The sequence below is a fragment of the Labeo rohita genome, chromosome 3, assembly GCF_022985175.1.
Source record: "Labeo rohita strain BAU-BD-2019 chromosome 3, IGBB_LRoh.1.0, whole genome shotgun sequence".
Taxonomy (NCBI): domain Eukaryota; kingdom Metazoa; phylum Chordata; class Actinopteri; order Cypriniformes; family Cyprinidae; genus Labeo; species Labeo rohita.
In genome coordinates this window covers 37,452,324-37,469,437 of record NC_066871.1, presented here as the reverse complement: position 1 = coordinate 37,469,437, position 17,114 = coordinate 37,452,324, and the positions used below count along the sequence as shown (strand labels likewise).

General features: G+C 34.7%; 2 protein-coding genes across 2 annotated transcripts in view; both read right to left on the bottom strand.

The window, feature by feature from the left end:
• Positions 1 to 2,773, bottom strand: part of cyth3b (cytohesin 3b) — a 46,550-nt gene extending 43,777 nt beyond the window's left edge. Inside the window, exon 1 of the mRNA XM_051105361.1 lies at positions 2,470 to 2,773. Coding sequence (XP_050961318.1) covers positions 2,470 to 2,488 — 19 coding nt within the window. The 5' untranslated portion in view covers positions 2,489 to 2,773. The remainder of the gene's footprint in view (positions 1 to 2,469) is intronic.
• A 9,233-nt stretch (positions 2,774 to 12,006) lies between these two features.
• LOC127155825 (small integral membrane protein 10-like protein 2A) lies at positions 12,007 to 16,204 on the bottom strand. The gene is made up of 2 exons (XM_051098354.1): positions 15,889 to 16,204; positions 12,007 to 12,783 (listed from the first exon to the last, which is right to left on the bottom strand). Exons 1-2 carry the CDS (start codon positions 16,054 to 16,056, stop codon positions 12,763 to 12,765), a joined length of 189 nt encoding a protein of 62 aa, XP_050954311.1. The 5' UTR covers positions 16,057 to 16,204; the 3' UTR covers positions 12,007 to 12,762.
• Between the last annotated feature and the right edge of the window lie 910 nt (positions 16,205 to 17,114).

The window sequence follows — 17,114 nt, the reverse complement described above, 5'->3', positions numbered from 1 at the left end:
ATGATGTGGAACCATGCAAAGAACTAAACACTCCAAAACCTCAAATCAAATCATGCAGAGGAGATGTGTGCTATTACATTTTGGGCTTTTCCGATCACCTGGCAGGTGATAAAATGGGCAGAAGGATCCAAGACATCTAGAGACTAAAATTTTACAGACATGGGCTGTTTTATTCTACCTGATCTTATGACGAAAATATACCTGTGGGAACTTTTTGCAAGGCACGAAATACATACCAATAAGTACATATCACTGCAGTTTCCAACAGGAACACAAGGGGCAGATAACAGCAAGCACTTGTAATTGTTTTTGTACACAGTTATGATTACAGCTCCATATGTTTTGCTTTCCAGTTTTGACCCCGCTGTGGGGGTTAGGATTAAGCAATCATGTAGTGATTTCAATGAGAGGGGGTAATAATTTGGAAGGGGGTCAAAAATGGACACAACACCAGACTTAACAAGTTCGCTCGGTAGCTCAGCCAACATGGAACTGGACTTAGGATGCAGAATCCTTGGGTATGAACACTGTGAAAAAAAAAAACATGACTCACATTGAAAGAGCTGAAAGATGAGAGATTGAAAAACAAGTTAAAACGGCATGCTTGCTATTACGTTTTTATGTCACATTTGCTTTTGTACATACTAGAAGGTCATTTTAGGTTATTTTTAGATATTTTAAATTTTATTCAAGGAGCATTAGAGTTATATTGCCACTCAATGGACATTTCAAGTTAGAACTGCAGTGACACGTACAAAACCAACGTCACATAAAACGTACCATATGTACATTCATCTGTTCAGAGGAAAAATCTGAACACTCTTTTAGCGCCACTCTGTTGGAAAATGCAGTGATATGTACTTATTGGTATGAACAATGAACAAAATGTTAAACCTAAAAATGCTAAATTAACTAAAAATTAACTAAATTAAATATAAACTAAATGCTTTCAAGCTAAGTCATCTTTATTTAAAGTGCTATATACAATACGGATTGTTTTCAAAGCAGCGTCACAGGAAATAGCAGAACTGATGATGCAAACTACTTCAAATATGAGACAAATTCAAAATCTGCTGTAAAGAATAGCTCCAGTCAATTCATTATTGATTCAGTTCAGTTCAATAACTGTGTCAAATGTTCGTCGGTTATGAAACAAGTTCAATTCTGCAATAAGCAGCTCTACTGAAGTGAGTGGAGGTGTTATTCAGTTCAAGTCAATTCAGTGTTGGTTCAGTTAAACAACAGTGTAGATATTGCAAAATTCATCAGTTATGAAACAAATGTGATTCAGATATAAACCAGCTCTACAGAAGACAATGGTGTCATTATTCATTTTAATTCGGTTGGATCACATCCAGTTCTCATCAAAAAAAAAAAAATAAAAATAAATAAAAAATAAATAAATAATAATAATAATACCAATAATAAAAATTTCACTAAATCAAACAAAATATATTCACTTATAACAACAAAAGCGGTTAAATAACGTAGAACAAACTTTTTTGGTAATAACTGCAGGTTGCCACTTTTTATATTGTAACAAAAACAGTAAAATTGGTCAGAACTTCTCACCAATGCCCTACCAAGCATTTACAAATCACAAACAACCACACAGCAACATCCTACTACACCACCAGCATCCTAGTATCATGTCGGTGAGCTTTCATTTCCAAACATCACTAGTACTTCCTCCAGAAAATGTACAAATACAGCTCTACCCCATTTCACCAATAGACGCCCTTAACCTTAAATTTCCAAAAAGCTAAACAAATTTGAATAGATTAATCCACTCTTAATGCATCCTAACAATACAGCTCTATTTAAAAGTGAAAGTACAGGATATATGTGTCCTAGTTGAAAAGCTGGAGCTTGGGGAATATGGTGTTGACTAAATTAAATCAATAGACATATCAGCTCACAGTCTCCCTTAACAAACACTGGCAAACTGACTTGTAGGTCATCTCAGGCAGTCTGATCTTTGCACCTACAGCCACTGAAGTTTCTTATTTGACTGGAAAAACATGCTGATCCGTTGTCAAATTTGCAGTTCACTTCTGTGAATGAAACTAATTCTAGTCCAAGATTATATGAGATTTTCTGACTCGTGGTCCTTTAATGTTATGAGCAGTGTGCTTTTACAGAGCACTTTATTATATAAACAAGTTAAGACATAATGTTATCTGAAAGACACATACACACATTTAGGCCTTAAAATAAAAATAAGCATGAAAACTGTGCATAGATATCATTGTGCAGACCTAGTTAGAGTGTTTTTATGTTACTAGACAAACTAAATCATGCTAATATTTGTTTATGTCTAATCAAATCAACATACATAATGACTGCAATGCTCTTCGATCTTAATGATGTGACACATCTGTGTCTAATGCCATATTAACCCAAAAAATGACCATCATGTGTACACATACATCCACACATTTCTTTGCATTATAAACCTGGTGGTCTTACCTTGATTATCTTCATCCATATCTGCAGATAAATGCAAAATAATGAAATGATGTGATGAGAGCGCGCTCCAGACACAGATGTATGCTTTATAATGAGAGGTTTATGTGCTGTATTTACAAACAGGTCCTGTTTTATGCGAAATCTTATACGGCAAAACTGATATTCTGTCTCAATCCTCTTTTAAATCCGTAACCCGATGTATTTCTGAACGAATGAAGGAAAACAGCGCTTCTAGGTTTATTCTCTGGCGCGGATCAATAACATCCAGCGGAATAAGCGCTCCAGACACACGGGCATCTGTGTTTCGCAGCGACAGTCACACGTCATCACACTCGCTCCGCCCTTTACACGGAATTTACCAATCCTACTAAGACGAAGGCTTCCGGTATGAATATTAATTAGGTAATGCTGACGTTGCTTGGTAACCGACCTGAAGCCGGTTCTTAATATTCATTGCCGCTCAAAAGTCAATTTAAAAGTGTTTTACTGGCATAATTGTTTTGCATGTAATACTGACAAAGCATCAACACGCTCACACACACACAAAGCGGAAAAGAAGATACGCCGTGAATTGTAATACATTATTAAAAGAGATCTGCATGAATTTTTTACCTTTACAATTCTCCACCCTACAAACGCCTTCTTTTCAGCCAATCAGGACAAACATCGCTTAGCCTGATTAATATTCATAAGCCAAGCCTTCACTTTAGTAGAACTCGTTTATCACTTCATTCATTGTATTGTAGCCCTGAATTCTGAGGCAAAACAGCAATGGTACAGGATTGTAATGCACTATAAATGTTGCATACGCCAGGTATACAAGTAAACATGTAGTAATTATAGATTTCTTCCTGAAGAAACCAAAAAATTTCTTTGAATTTTTTTTTTTTTTTGATGTAGCAGCATAAACAACAGTACATTATTTCAAAACAAATGCAGTTACATTCTTCTCTGCCATTCAATTTTCCTTTTTTTTAAAAAAACAAACAAAAAAACAAACAAAAAAAAATACAAAACAAAATAACAAATAAAACAAAATAAAAATTAAATAATAATTTTAATAACAAAAATCATTTTTACAATTCGTGGAAGGTCAGATATAAACTTAATAATCAAACTCCATGCTAAATAATGTTAAGTGTTTGTTCTTAGTCTGTGATAGAAACTGCGGGAGAAAGTCTGCTGGTGTCCGATGTGGAAAAGGCATACAATGGAGATTACAGTATATTTTTTCATTGAGAACGTAAGGGTCATTTGTTTTATACCTCCACAAAGTCTGGCCGTAATGGCCATACATACTAGACCCACTTAGACCAGACTTTTCTGAACACATTCTTCTAAAGTCGAAGGGAAAAAGTAATCCTTTCCATAACATAAATATAATTTACTACATCCATCCACTCTTGTATTGTGGGGGGGGTTCAGGAAGCAATCAACGCAGTAAAAACAAAAAAATTTGATAAATTTTAGCCACATAACAATAACAGCAATAAAAAAAAGAAAGTTGCCCTTTGCTGGTTTATGCTGGTCCTTGACCAGCAACATGACCAGCATAAACCAGCAAAGGACCATCTTAAACCAGCATCAAAACATACCTAACCAGCATCCCAGCATCAAAACATACCTAACCAGCATCCCAGCATCAAAACATACCTGCCAGCACATGCTGTTTTTTTTCACCAGGGTGTATTTCAGTGCAAGTCTTTTATACAGACCTACAACTGACTGACAAAACAGCAAAAGAAGAATGATATTCTCTTACAGTGGGGAAAATAAAAATCAAGCACAGGCTTATATATCATATAATGGGTGATGAAAAATGTCTGAAGGCGCTGATGGCATAGACGTTCACAACACTGCGCCTGTATATTTCTCCGACACATGGATTCAATTATGGCATGCCGGCCTCTCAGACGAAACGAGCTGCGCTCTTTATACACATTACCAAACTCCTCAAGAATGAAGTTAGCCGTTTATTTCTCTGTCTCATGGAATTTTTCTTCTTTAATAGTCACAAATACAAATGCTGATACATGTGAAGTAGAAGAAGGAGAGCTCCATTACACAGATTGCATTTTAATCTTCAACGATCGTGATGGATCAATATTTATTTTCCTGAAACAACTCTTCCATCCACACCGTGGATTCAAAAAAGTCTAGACTGACTTCAAAGTCTACCCAGATGTTACATTTTTAACAAAAATCATCACTGCCAGTTCCTATTTCCAAAAAACGAAGAAGTTTCAAACTCCTCCAGTCTCGAGAGTGTGAAAAAATGTGTGTTGGTGGACAGAGTGGGAGTTATAATGAATGTGTGTGTATGGGGACTTGAGGGAGCCTCAGGTTTTGGGGGAGTATTTCCTGTTCTGGGAGCAGATGTCGAACACAGTCCAGGAAACACTCTGTTTTCCCAGTTTTCCTTGGGTGGGACGCACTATACAGAGAGACCAGCAAGAGAGCTCAAACCCTGATTTGAATATATCAAAGCTGCAGACTGAAAATAGGTCATATGCGTAATCTTTGCTGCACAAATATGGTCAACAACACACTGTCTGTTCCTCCCATTGGTCTCTGAGAGGCTTTAGGTGGAATGATGCATGACTGATTGCAGCATACTAATTGCATTAGCTGCAATCTGCACAAGTTGCTCAATGCATGTGTTATCATTCGATCTGGCTTCTTAGTCACATGTCATTTTTTGGTCAACATTATCAGCGTGTCTATTATGTTGAAAGGCATGCTTTGTTTCAAACGTACACCATCATTACATTTAGTAGCGGCATATAAGTGTGTGGCGGGCTGAATATTTCCCAGCGTGCTCTGCACCAGAGGCGGTCGCCCTTGGGCAGCACATGTCTGGCAGAATATGGCTCCAGTCAGGGGAGATAACGGCACGCTGACCGAGTTCACGTGGCCTGATTGAGCAGTCAGACAAATAGGTTTTAATCTGCTTCAGTGTCTTCAGTCGGGTCACCCCTCACCCCAACACCTCAACAACCCCATCCAGGCTGAATCTGTGTGTAACCTGTCCCACGCTGTTTGTGCTACAGACATTGATGCCTCAAATCATGTGGCTTGTTGAGGAAAAAGGTGAGATGTTAAAATCAGACCTAGGGCTTTCATTTGGGCAGTGATAAAACAAGTACAATCCATAATCTGAAGCTAATATTTAGGGAAAAATAATATCATAAAAAAAGGCTTGTGTCCATTTTTTGTCTGATAACTGCTGCAATATTCTGTTTGGTGTTGGTGTGGGGTTGATTTTTTAATGTTGTTGAAAGATGTTTCTTATGCTCAACAAGGTTTCATTTATTTGATTAAAAATTCTGTAAAAATGGTTCAATATTATTGCAATCTAATATAACTACTTTACATTTTAATGTATTTGAAAATGTAATTTATTTCTGTGATCAAAGCTGAATTTTCAGCATCATTACAGATGTCACATGATCCTTCAGAAATCATTCTAATATGCTGATTTGCTGCTTAAGATTTTTTGTTTGTTTGTTTATTTTGTTTAATATTATTGTCAATGCTGAAAACAGTTGTGCTGCTTAATATTTTGTGGAGGCCAGGAGGCTTTTTTCCAGGATTCTTTGATGAATAGAAAGTTCAAAAGAACAACGTTTGTTTGAAATATTAATGTATCACACACACACACACGCACACACAATAAATAAATAAATAAAAAATATTTATATTTGTGTCTTTGCTGAATAACTTTAACTTTTGAACAGTAGTGTATACATGCATATATAGATCTCAGACTGATTCTCTAGAGAGGAACAGGCCAGGGGAAGAGCATGCATCCTGTGGATTTATAGTTCCTGGAGGTTGAGGAAAGGGGCATCAGGGGGTCAGAGAAATGGGACATCCTGTGTGGATTATGCCGGTCGTCATACTTGTCACATTTCTTATACTACAGACTAAACTAGAATAAGTTTACATGAAGTGTCTGTGGACACATGATTGGAGAGGACTGTGTGGGAACTTCTGCATTATTTGCATTGTTTTTGGCATTTTACTTTTTAGATATATTACATCATGGTTGCCAGGTTTTCACAACAAAACCCGCCCAATTCCTGCTCAAAACAAGCTTAAAAGTAGCCCAATCACATCCCCCGTTAAAAATCGCGTTCCACAGAGTAAAATACAATTTTTTTGGCAGGGTTCCCCTTGTAAAATTTGCATTCTAGGGGATAAATATCACATTATTCAACCCGTGTTCATGAAAAACAACCCATGGCAACAGTGTTAATGTAGCCCAATTCCGCAGGTAAACAATGGACTTGGCAACACTGTATTACATGACACTGTTTACAGCTCTGGGACCTGTAGTATTCGGGCCTTTACCAGACAAAAAATATTCTGTTAAATTTACAGTAAAAATGGCAGCTTCATTGTAAAAAACCCTGTGAAAATGACTATGTTTAATCAAAGTAAGAACTTAATCACAGTGAGAAGTTTATTGTGATTAAAATCAGCACACACCACATATTTCTCTATGATTCCGGTTGCAATATTATTATGAGATTCATCACATCAATTTAATCAAAGTATTAGGTGAAGTTTAATTGCAATAGTGCCTAAATGTCATTATAATTACATTATGAGGGTGCATGTATTACAAGTATTTAATTTACAACGTATTACTGTATATTTCATTAGGTGATGTAATATTAATATCTACTTAGCCTATTAAAATTTGCTTTGTTGCATCTTAAAATGTACTGATAATCACTACAGGCGGTAAAATAGAAAGCTGCATGATGAATCAGAGTGAATCACAAGTAGCCTGACCATTAAACACAAAACGCTGTAATGTACATTACTGATTAAAAGTCTGTTCAAATAAATGTAATTATATTGTTGTGTCTTCTGAGAAAGTCAAAACTGCTTTCCACAATAAATTATGAGGAAATGCATAGATAGGACAATATAAGGGCTATGCTTCTTTTAAAGAATATTGTTCTAGGACCAACAAAAATGTTTGAAATACAGCGGATGGAAAAAAAATCCAAAAACTGATAATCTTAGCAATGAATTATCATATATAACCTCTAAAAATAAAATGAAAAAATCATATTTGCCTCTGGTGCACTAAATGTGTCATGGCCTTGTTATGCGCACAACATCAAAGCTTTAAAGAGATGATTTAGAAAGCATCTCTTGCTCCATTTAGACATTTGCTGTAGGCTATGATTCATTATCACAATTCCTTTTTTAATATAAAGGTCAATCATTACACATCCATACACAGAAATTGTATATGAATACAAACGTGTAGGCCTTGTACACAAAGGTTGTACCTGCATGCTACTGACCTGTTTTAAAAAACCCTACCGATCTGTTTATTTTATAAAGAATATGCAAAAATTGAATGCATTTGCTGATTTGTCCTCTGTTTTAAACAGTCCATTTTAGTTAACCCCATTAAAACATTTGAATGAGCAAATCCTCATCTGTAAATCCTCTTTTTTTCAAGTGTGCAGGGAAAATCCTGAAATGTGTGGAAGGGGTTGACATGCAAAGAATTAGGCAGTTGCCTTGGCAACAGTATTTTACACTAGCCTGCTACCAAACAAACACTGCTGAACTTACTGGATAAGGAAAGCTCAGAGTCAAGTCTGCAAACAGGATCTTACCCTTAAACTAACCTCTCACACATTTTAAAACCAAAAATGCAAGTAATTTATCTAGAAAGTCTAGCCAGAGATATTTTTTTCTTAATAAACAGTTATGTCCAGTCCTTAATCACCTTAAGTTAAGCTTCTTTAATTGGCTATATGGCTATTTAGAGATTAAAGTTGTTAAAAGGTAATTATTTCTTGTGCTTGGGTCAAGGTTTGGATAATGGATTCCACAATTGCTGTAACTGTATCATTATGTGGTTAAAGGGGTCATCGGATGCAAAGTTCACTTTTACATGTTGTTTGAACATTAATGTGTGTTGGCAGTGTATGTACAAATCTACCCTATAATGATAAAAATCCATGCAGTGGTTTTTAATTAATCTGTAAAAATAATATCCCCTTTTTCAAATCGAGCCATTCTCAGAGGCCGCTCCCACGATAACTGATTGACATGAGTGTCTTACCTCAGAAACCGCCCTAAATCAGCTGTAACAGTCCCTCCTCCACTGTTTCAATGCCGGAGCAGGGATGTAAATTCCCTGTAATATCTCTTATTGAGCGATTGAGGTGTTGTGTTGCTGGATGTGATAATGAACATAGTAGTCGTCATTTACTCCCGCCGCTGAAGATGCAGTGGATTACATTGTTTGCGAAGGGAATGCGGCTCCCGATCTACATAAACGCATCTATGTTTGTGCAAATCATTCATGATCCAACTTCACCTACACCAAAAGTGAGTATAAGGGTTTTTTTATGAACCTCTGCAATCACCTTTCCTAATAACGTGCTAGTTAGCAAGTTTAGCGGCTAAAGGCAAACAGATTGCTCTCTACAGCTGTTAGACCTCATGTAATATAGTGTCGTGGCTTCAGCATCATACAAAAGCACACATTTATTAGTTACTGATGCCAGAAATGCGCTATTCACAGTCATATTACAGTTTTTGTCAATTGCTTACACAAAAAAACTTTACTTGTCACACACTGAAACCTGACACTCAAACACCAGAACCACACACCAAATCTGTAAAACCATACACAAATTCTCGGCCTTTGACTCAGTTTTAAATTTCATAAAACACTTTTTGCAAAACGCAACACAATTTTTTATGTAACACACAAAAATGCCTGACTAATTCTTCTGTGCCTCACACTAACTCCTCACATGTGCAAACACTCATTGCTTTACTTAATACCAACCAGTCAGGCTTTGGAATAAGCCTTGGAAAAGCCTTTGGAATAATCACCTTTTTCAAAATTATGTTTGGTTTCTGTCCAACTACACATGGTTGATGTACACTACCAGTCAAAAGGTTTTTAAGATATTTAATGTTTTTTTTTTCTTTTGATTCCCTTTTGGTTACCAAGCCTGCATTTATTTGATCCGAAGTACAGCAAAAGCAGTAATATTGTAAAATATTTTTACTATTTAAAATAACTGCTTTCTATTTGAATATATTTTAAAATGTACTTTATTCCTGTGATCAAAGCTACATTTTCAGCATTATTACTCCAGTCTTCAGTGTCACATGATCCTTCAGAAATCATTCTAATATGCTGATTTGCTACTCAAGAAACATTTCTGATGATGACTATTATTATCAATATTTAAAACAGCTGAGTACTTTTTTTCAGGATTCTTTGATGAATAGAGGTACATATGTACCTAGAGGAATGTTACAAAATATTTATTTTTCAGATAAATGCTGTTCTTCTGAACTCTCTATTCATCAAAGAAACCGGAAAAAAATTCTACTCAGCTGTTTTTCAAATCATAATAATAAATTATTTTTTAAAAAGGCAAATCAGAATATTATTTCTGAAGGATCATGTGGCTGGAGTAATGATGCTGAAAATTCAGCGTTGAAATCACAGGAATAAATATAATTTTAAAATATATTCAAATCAATTATTTTAAATAGTAAAAAATATTTCAAAATGTTACTGGTTTTGCTGTTTGGATAAAATAAATGCTGGCTTGGTGAGCAGAAGAGACTTTTTTTAAAACATTACAAATCTTACTGTTCAAAAACTTATGACTGGTAGTGTCTTTCTTTTCTTTCGTACTGTGTAATACTGTATTCACAACCACAAAGGCTTACGGTAAAAAAATAGTTTGGTTTCAGTCTTGCTTTCCTGTTTACCGTGAATTTTTCAACATCTCTCTGCCAATTACTTTCAATCTTGTACAGAAATATACACATCTCATGTAACATGATTGCAAACAGTGCTATTAATTTACAGTTTTTTCACATTTGCTAAAACACTAAACCCCACTCTCTAGACCAAATTCCCAATAGCCTAAACCAATTTGTCAAATAAATCACTCTTTCTGCAAAACCTTAAACAAGTTTAGGCAGTTTAGACAATGTTTGCAGATCTGTCTTTTTGCAAAACTCTAAACACATTCTCACTCACTAAGACACAATTTGCTCTGTGATGAACTTGTGATGCAAAACCCTAAACACAAGAAAGCAAAAGTTAAACACAACTACAACACGGCATTTATCGTTTACACACAATAATTCAAAATTCTTCACACTTGCTTCGAAATATTTAAATTCAAAATATAAGCCAGTTGAAAAGTGCATTCTTTTTTCCCTTCTTTTGGTACATTCACCAAACTTAGGTATAATTTCTTTCTTAGGTGTGATTATGTATGTGCGTACACACACACACACACACACACACACACACACACACACACATATATATATACATATATTTCTTTTGAGTGTGTGTATGTATCTTTTTTATTGCTAAATAATTACTACATACAATAAACATTCCTTTTTAGTAACTACATGCACTGGGCACTGTGTTCTCCATTTTTTGATCTAGTGTGTAATGAATGATCTGTAGTGCACATAGTATTGACTAATGTGTGTATGATTTGAAAGCTTTGTTTGATTTTGAGTACAGGTGAAAAGGTTTTTTAAACCGGTTGTTTGACTTTGGCAGAAGAGTCAGTGGTTCTGTGAATTTAGTTTGAACATTTGTATTTGTATTTAAGGTTTTGAGAAAATGAGTGACGGTTTCAAAAAATGTGTTTTAGCATTTCAGAAAAACTGTAATGTAACACTTTTTATGAGAAAAAAAAAGTAAGTAATTGACACATTTAAGTTATAAAAGTTACAGTGAGAACCAGTCTGATGTCATGGGATGATCTGTTTGTTCTAGCTATTTAGAAAAACCGGTTTGTACTGGAACTCTGTTAACAATATGCTAATCTGAGATGATCTTTCCTTTGTTATTGTTCCAACCTTTGGTTCCAAACAATGAATAAGATACTGCTGCCCTATTCTTCAATTTTAAAGATTTTAATTTGCTATTATACTGACACTTTCAATCAGTTCCAAGTCAGTGGAATCTATCTTCAAGTTCTTTCTTTATTTACTTGTTTATATTTATTATTTTTTCGTATAAATTATTATTTCTTATTATTTTTTCTTATCCAGTTTTTATGTGTATTTATCTGAATCCATTAACAGAAGTTTTCAAGCTCACTTAGTTGAAATTCTTTTTAAATTAATACTTTATATTTAATTTTATTATTTAATATTTTAAATCATTATTATAAACAGTTATATATATGTATATGTATATGTGTGTATATATACATATATACATACACACACAATTTATTTTTGGTGTATTGTTACGTGTGAATTTTATGCTATAATATAAAGATTTTATAATTTCACATAATACATATTAAAATGGTTGAAAAAAGGTTGAATGAGATAGTGCCCTCTTGTGTCGAAAAACTAAACTACAGTCCACTTCCACTGTTACTTTCTGTGGTAACTGATATGAACCTTTATTGAACTTGGAGCATTCATTTAATAAAGTAAAGAAACAAACAAACAAACAAACAAATAAATAAACCATCCCAGTCACAGGGCAAGGCAAAATATCTCTTCATATTTTATTGTCAAAGTTTAAAACACAGTACATTCACAATCCTCCCAAAATGCATGTGCCATATAATGCACAGATTTAATAATAACAAAAACACACACAAATAAATCCGTCCATATATACAAATCCCTGTAGTTTTCTGTAACAGTAGCCACTGTGTTAGTGAGTAGATGATGGAGGTGAATGGTAGACTTGTCCCAATGTGAGCTGACATGCGGTGACTAAACAAGACTTAAAAAAAAAAAAAAAAAAAAAAAAAAAAAAAAAAACAATATATTAATCTTAATTTTTCTTAATATGCAAAACTGAAATGTGCAAAAACCACATTTTAACACTGTTGGACTCAGTTTATCATCATGCGTTCTCTCAATGTTAAAAGCACGCTGAAGCACAGCAACTCATCCCAAACGTGAATTTTGAGTCTCACAGGTCTCATTGTCCGTACCGTCCAACGGCTGAGCATGAGGTATTTACCTTTCTAAAATAAAGAAAATAACATGAAACTGTGAGAGACGTATCATCATACGTTCCTAGTCATCTCCTCCGATGAAGTTGATGTCCATTTTGCACGAAGAATTCCTACTGGTATCCCATTCAGTATGTTTTTGTCAGTATGTCTCCAAGCTATAGATAATTCATGAGCTTTATTGATGAAGTCTGTAGAAACCATAGAGTTGAGAGCCATTACTGGGCTTGTGTCCAAAAGGTGAGATTTCAAAGAGGCAGCTATTCAGTGTCAATCAATGTATCTCAATGTGAACCTGAAAGAGGGACAAAAATGAGATTAGCAAAAAAAAAAATCAGAACTGAACACTGAGAACTGTTCAAAAAGTTCCTACTGGATATAAAATGGATTGTACGATAAATGTTTCTTTTTTTTAACAGTCTGACTAAAATTAAAGTGTTAGAAAAAAACTTTGGTTAAAATTAGGGATGTTCGCAGCGACTAATTTGATAGTTGTTTAAACGAAAGTTTTGTATCCAACGAGTCTAAAAGCAATATACACACATAAAAAAAACTGTGTGTGTGTGTGTGTATATAATAGCCTACATTTGAAATACTTATCTATAAATCACACTGTCAAATCCCTCAATGAATTCAGCTTGCCTCGTGTTTTCATCATATAATTTTAGGCAGATGTTAAAAAGAAAAAAAAAGGAAGAGTATACACTCAACGTCAGCCAACACATAGCTTATTTATTAAAATCAGCCTGACAATTTTTCATAACGTTATCCAACATATTAAAACACAAGTCAAAAGTAATAGGAACATTTATCAAGGAAAAGCATTAAAACAGCTTTTAAAAACTTGCGTCATGTCGTTTAAACAAAATAATGCAACAATGTCCATTTTACTTACTCTAGACCATGCGTTTTTGTTTAGCAAGTTATCAACGTCAGGCCCATAGTCAGCCTAGTGGAAGGGTGGGGGGTTCTTTTTTTTCTCCAAAAAGTGGACCTTTTTCCAGTTCCCACCCATTTTGTATTTAACTATGAGGTTCACATACTTCATTTTGGTGAGTACTCATGCACCAATCTGTGCTGTATTATCATGTCTGATAATACAAAACTATTTTCACAATGTTGCCAAACTGCTTAAAAAAGATATTCCCTTGTTCAGTAAATATACAGAAGTACCTAAAGCAATAAGTTAGCTAACTAAATTAATGACATTTTTAATGCAATATATTCACAGATTCTTTATACTGACGTATATAGAATTGGTGGGTGAACATGTGTTCCTCTAGGGAGGGTCTGGGGGCATGCCCCCCCTGTAAAATTTTATACATTTAAAAGTGGAATTCATTCATTTGGTGCACTTTAAGAGCTCAAAAATAAGAGATCCAACCCATGTTCATTGTGCAAACTGAACAAACAAAAAAGTTTATGACAATCTAAAAAGGGTCTAGAACCACCCCTGGTCAGAATGTACTGTGTTCTTCCTTGACCCATGCTACACCAGTTTTTTGGCCCCTTTCAACCTCTGCGCCCTATGCAGTCTTTTCTCCTTTTCAAAATACAAATATCAAGGAACGAATTTTATGCAGGATTTCTGCAGGACTTTTAAAATCAAATTAAAGGCGTTTTGTTACTTTTTTAAAGACCTGCAGAAATATAATTAATATGGAATAAGCGAGATAAACTGATATACTGATTTACATCTCAGATAATGTTTGTCAAAAATAGTAACATTCATAAAATTGTAACAACCTAATTTTTATATGATGAAATGTAATTATCCACCTCAATATCATGGTATAAAAATTAACCACATGGTTTCTAGGTATTTGTATGAAGAACAGCAGTCTTAGTATAAATGCACAAACACTATTAATCACAAAATACTGTAATTACATTCCATTACTCCTTTAATAGATTTAATACATGCATAATAATATAAAACTGAACTTTTTGTTGAAATTGATGGATAAAGTCTTTTTTTCTCTGAGCACAAAAAATATTCTCGTAGCTTCATAAAATTAAGGTTGAACCACTGATGTCACATGGGCCATTTTAATGATGTTCCTACTACCTTTCTGGGCCTTGAACACATCAGTTGCGTTGCGGTCTATGTAGGGTCAGAAAGCTCCCGATTTCATCAAGAATATCTTAATTTGTGTTCTGAACATGAATAAAGGTCTTACAGGATTGAAACGACATGAGGATGAGTAATTAAACATAATTTTCATTTTTGGGTAAACTATCTCTTTAAATGTAAAAACAACAGAAATTCAAGACTTGTGACAGCCCCTAAAATAACCAAGCATTCACTTTAATTTTCATTTAGTGATGAGTGATTTTTGCTAGGAAAAAGAGCAGGAGAAATACCAAGCAAGTGTCTCAGAGCCAGCAAAAGCTATAAGAGTGACTGTTTATCTCATAGAGTAAAATGCATTCTGCAGAAATGACATGCATGGTTGTTTATCCACACCAGAACTACCTACTTTAACCAATGCACAATAAACTCGTTTAACATTCTCCAACGCCCATTTACAAAATACAGACCTCTGGGAATGCATACTCTGGTCTCATATAACCAAGTCAATAATTTTGGATCTAAAAGCATTCAAATTGTCATGCTGTGGCTGGAGGAGGAGCACAGTGAGAACTGCCTGATTCCCACAGTGAAGTTCAGTGGTAGTAAAGCTCATTTATAGGGATGTATGAGTGTTGAAGGTGTAAGGGAGCTGTGCTTTATCAATGTTGTAATGAATTCACACACCACCTTGTAAAGTAATACAAAAACTTGAAATAGAAGGGGAAAAAAAGTGGAAATGTATTTCACCCAGACTTCACACTCTTGAGCAGCTGTGGGGGATTCTGTAGAGATGAGTTTAGCAATAGCCCCCATTAGACGCCAAGGCTTTTAAGGAGGTCATCCTCCAAGGGTTAAACAAGACAGGTGTGAGAACTTGTAATGAACTTGTACACTCAGTGCCAAGAAAGGTCAGAGCAGTATATTTAAAATTACAGAGTACATGCTAAGTACTTAAATACTATACATTTGTTGAATGAGGTTACCTACATGTAAACACAGTTGGCTAATTTACTTCTTTTAGAGATATTAATGACACATATTTCTGTTCTTATTAAGTATATGTTTAATACATTTCAATTTTGCCATCTTTCCACGAATTGCATTAGTGTTATTAACAGAACACATCTTTTGTATTTATTCAGAGGTGATGTACTCATCTATGCGGTGTGCAATAGATAGATAGACAGACAAATAGATAGATAGATAGACAGACAGATAGACAATGGCAGAATGACACACAAGTAATTAGGCAAACTAAAAACAGACAGAGAGACAGTATGGCAGAGTGACACAGTCAATCAGGCAGACAGACGGACAGATTCTCACCTGTAGTCGCACGTTAAACATCATGGAGGCAATAACATAAAGGTAGGGGAATCTGATTCTGAGTCTCCAGGCGAGATCAAAGAAGATGAGCAGAGTTCTGCTGAGCCCTTTAGAAAACACACCGTACGAGCCCGACACACGCAGCACTAAATGCGACAGTCCCGCCATAAGAGGTCGCTTCACTGACGACTCTCACATATGACACATGAGCGTGTGTTACAGTGAGCATTTAACGCGCTAACAGTCATCTCGTCTCAGCTGAAATCATTCTCCACCCTGTTATTATTCTGACTTGGAAAGATGGACTCATAACCGGATGTCATCAACCTCTACTTCCTGTCAATTTCAAAATAAGTGCACGTCTTCTTAAATGAATATTAAAGGATACGAAAGCAGATTAACCTTAGTTTAATTCCCCTTAAACAGATTTTGAATAATAAAGTGAACAAACACCAACGAATTAAAAGAACCGGCTCTTAAGAGTCATTAATTCGAGAACCAAACAACAATGGTCACGCCCTTGCCCTGCTGTGCCCTGTTTTGATTCACTAAAAAGAACCGACTCAAAAGAATCATTCAGGAATCTTTAGATTCAGTGGGTGCAGCTGAATAAATAGTAGTGCATAAAACAAGGACAAAAGGTTTTAATTCTGTAAATATAAATTTTGGCATATGTGACATTTAATAAAAAACGATCTATTTTGTATTTTATATACTATTTTTATGCAGCAGTTTTTTTGTTTAGAATTTTTTAAATGATGAAATCAGAAATTCACAACAAGAAATTGAGATACAAAACTAAGCCAGATGTTTTGCTTCTGAAACTTGATTTATTTAAAGAGGAATAGAGACCCCTACTTACACATTTTTCTTCTTCTTTTCTTTTCCTGTTTCTTTCTTTCTTTCTTTTTTTTCTTTCTTTCTTTCTTTCTTTCTTTCTTTCTTTCTCTCTCTCTCTCTCTCTCTCTCTCTCTCAGAATGTGCAATTTTATTGGTACATTATATCTATTTTGTCTGGTATGCTTAATACTTGTTTATTTACATTTATCAGTGCCTTTGTAGATCTATATTCTATTCAGTATGTTAAATAAAATAAAATTAAATTAAATAAAAAAATAAATGTAAGTCTGAGGTGGAATACTAATAGTAATTTTGTCTTCATTTTTAACACTATCTTCCAGTTTCACAGACAAGGCTTAAGCCTAGTCCCAGACTAAAATGTAAGT

Bases quoted from the DNA above. Each gene is read 5' to 3' on its own strand.
- LOC127155825 (XM_051098354.1), bottom strand. From the start codon at position 16,056: ATGGCGGGACTGTCGCATTTAGTGCTGCGTGTGTCGGGCTCGTACGGT. The intron at 12,784-15,888 runs GTGAGAATCTGT...TCCCTCTTTCAG, and splicing joins TGTTTAACGTGCGACTACAG to GTTCACATTGAGATACATTG.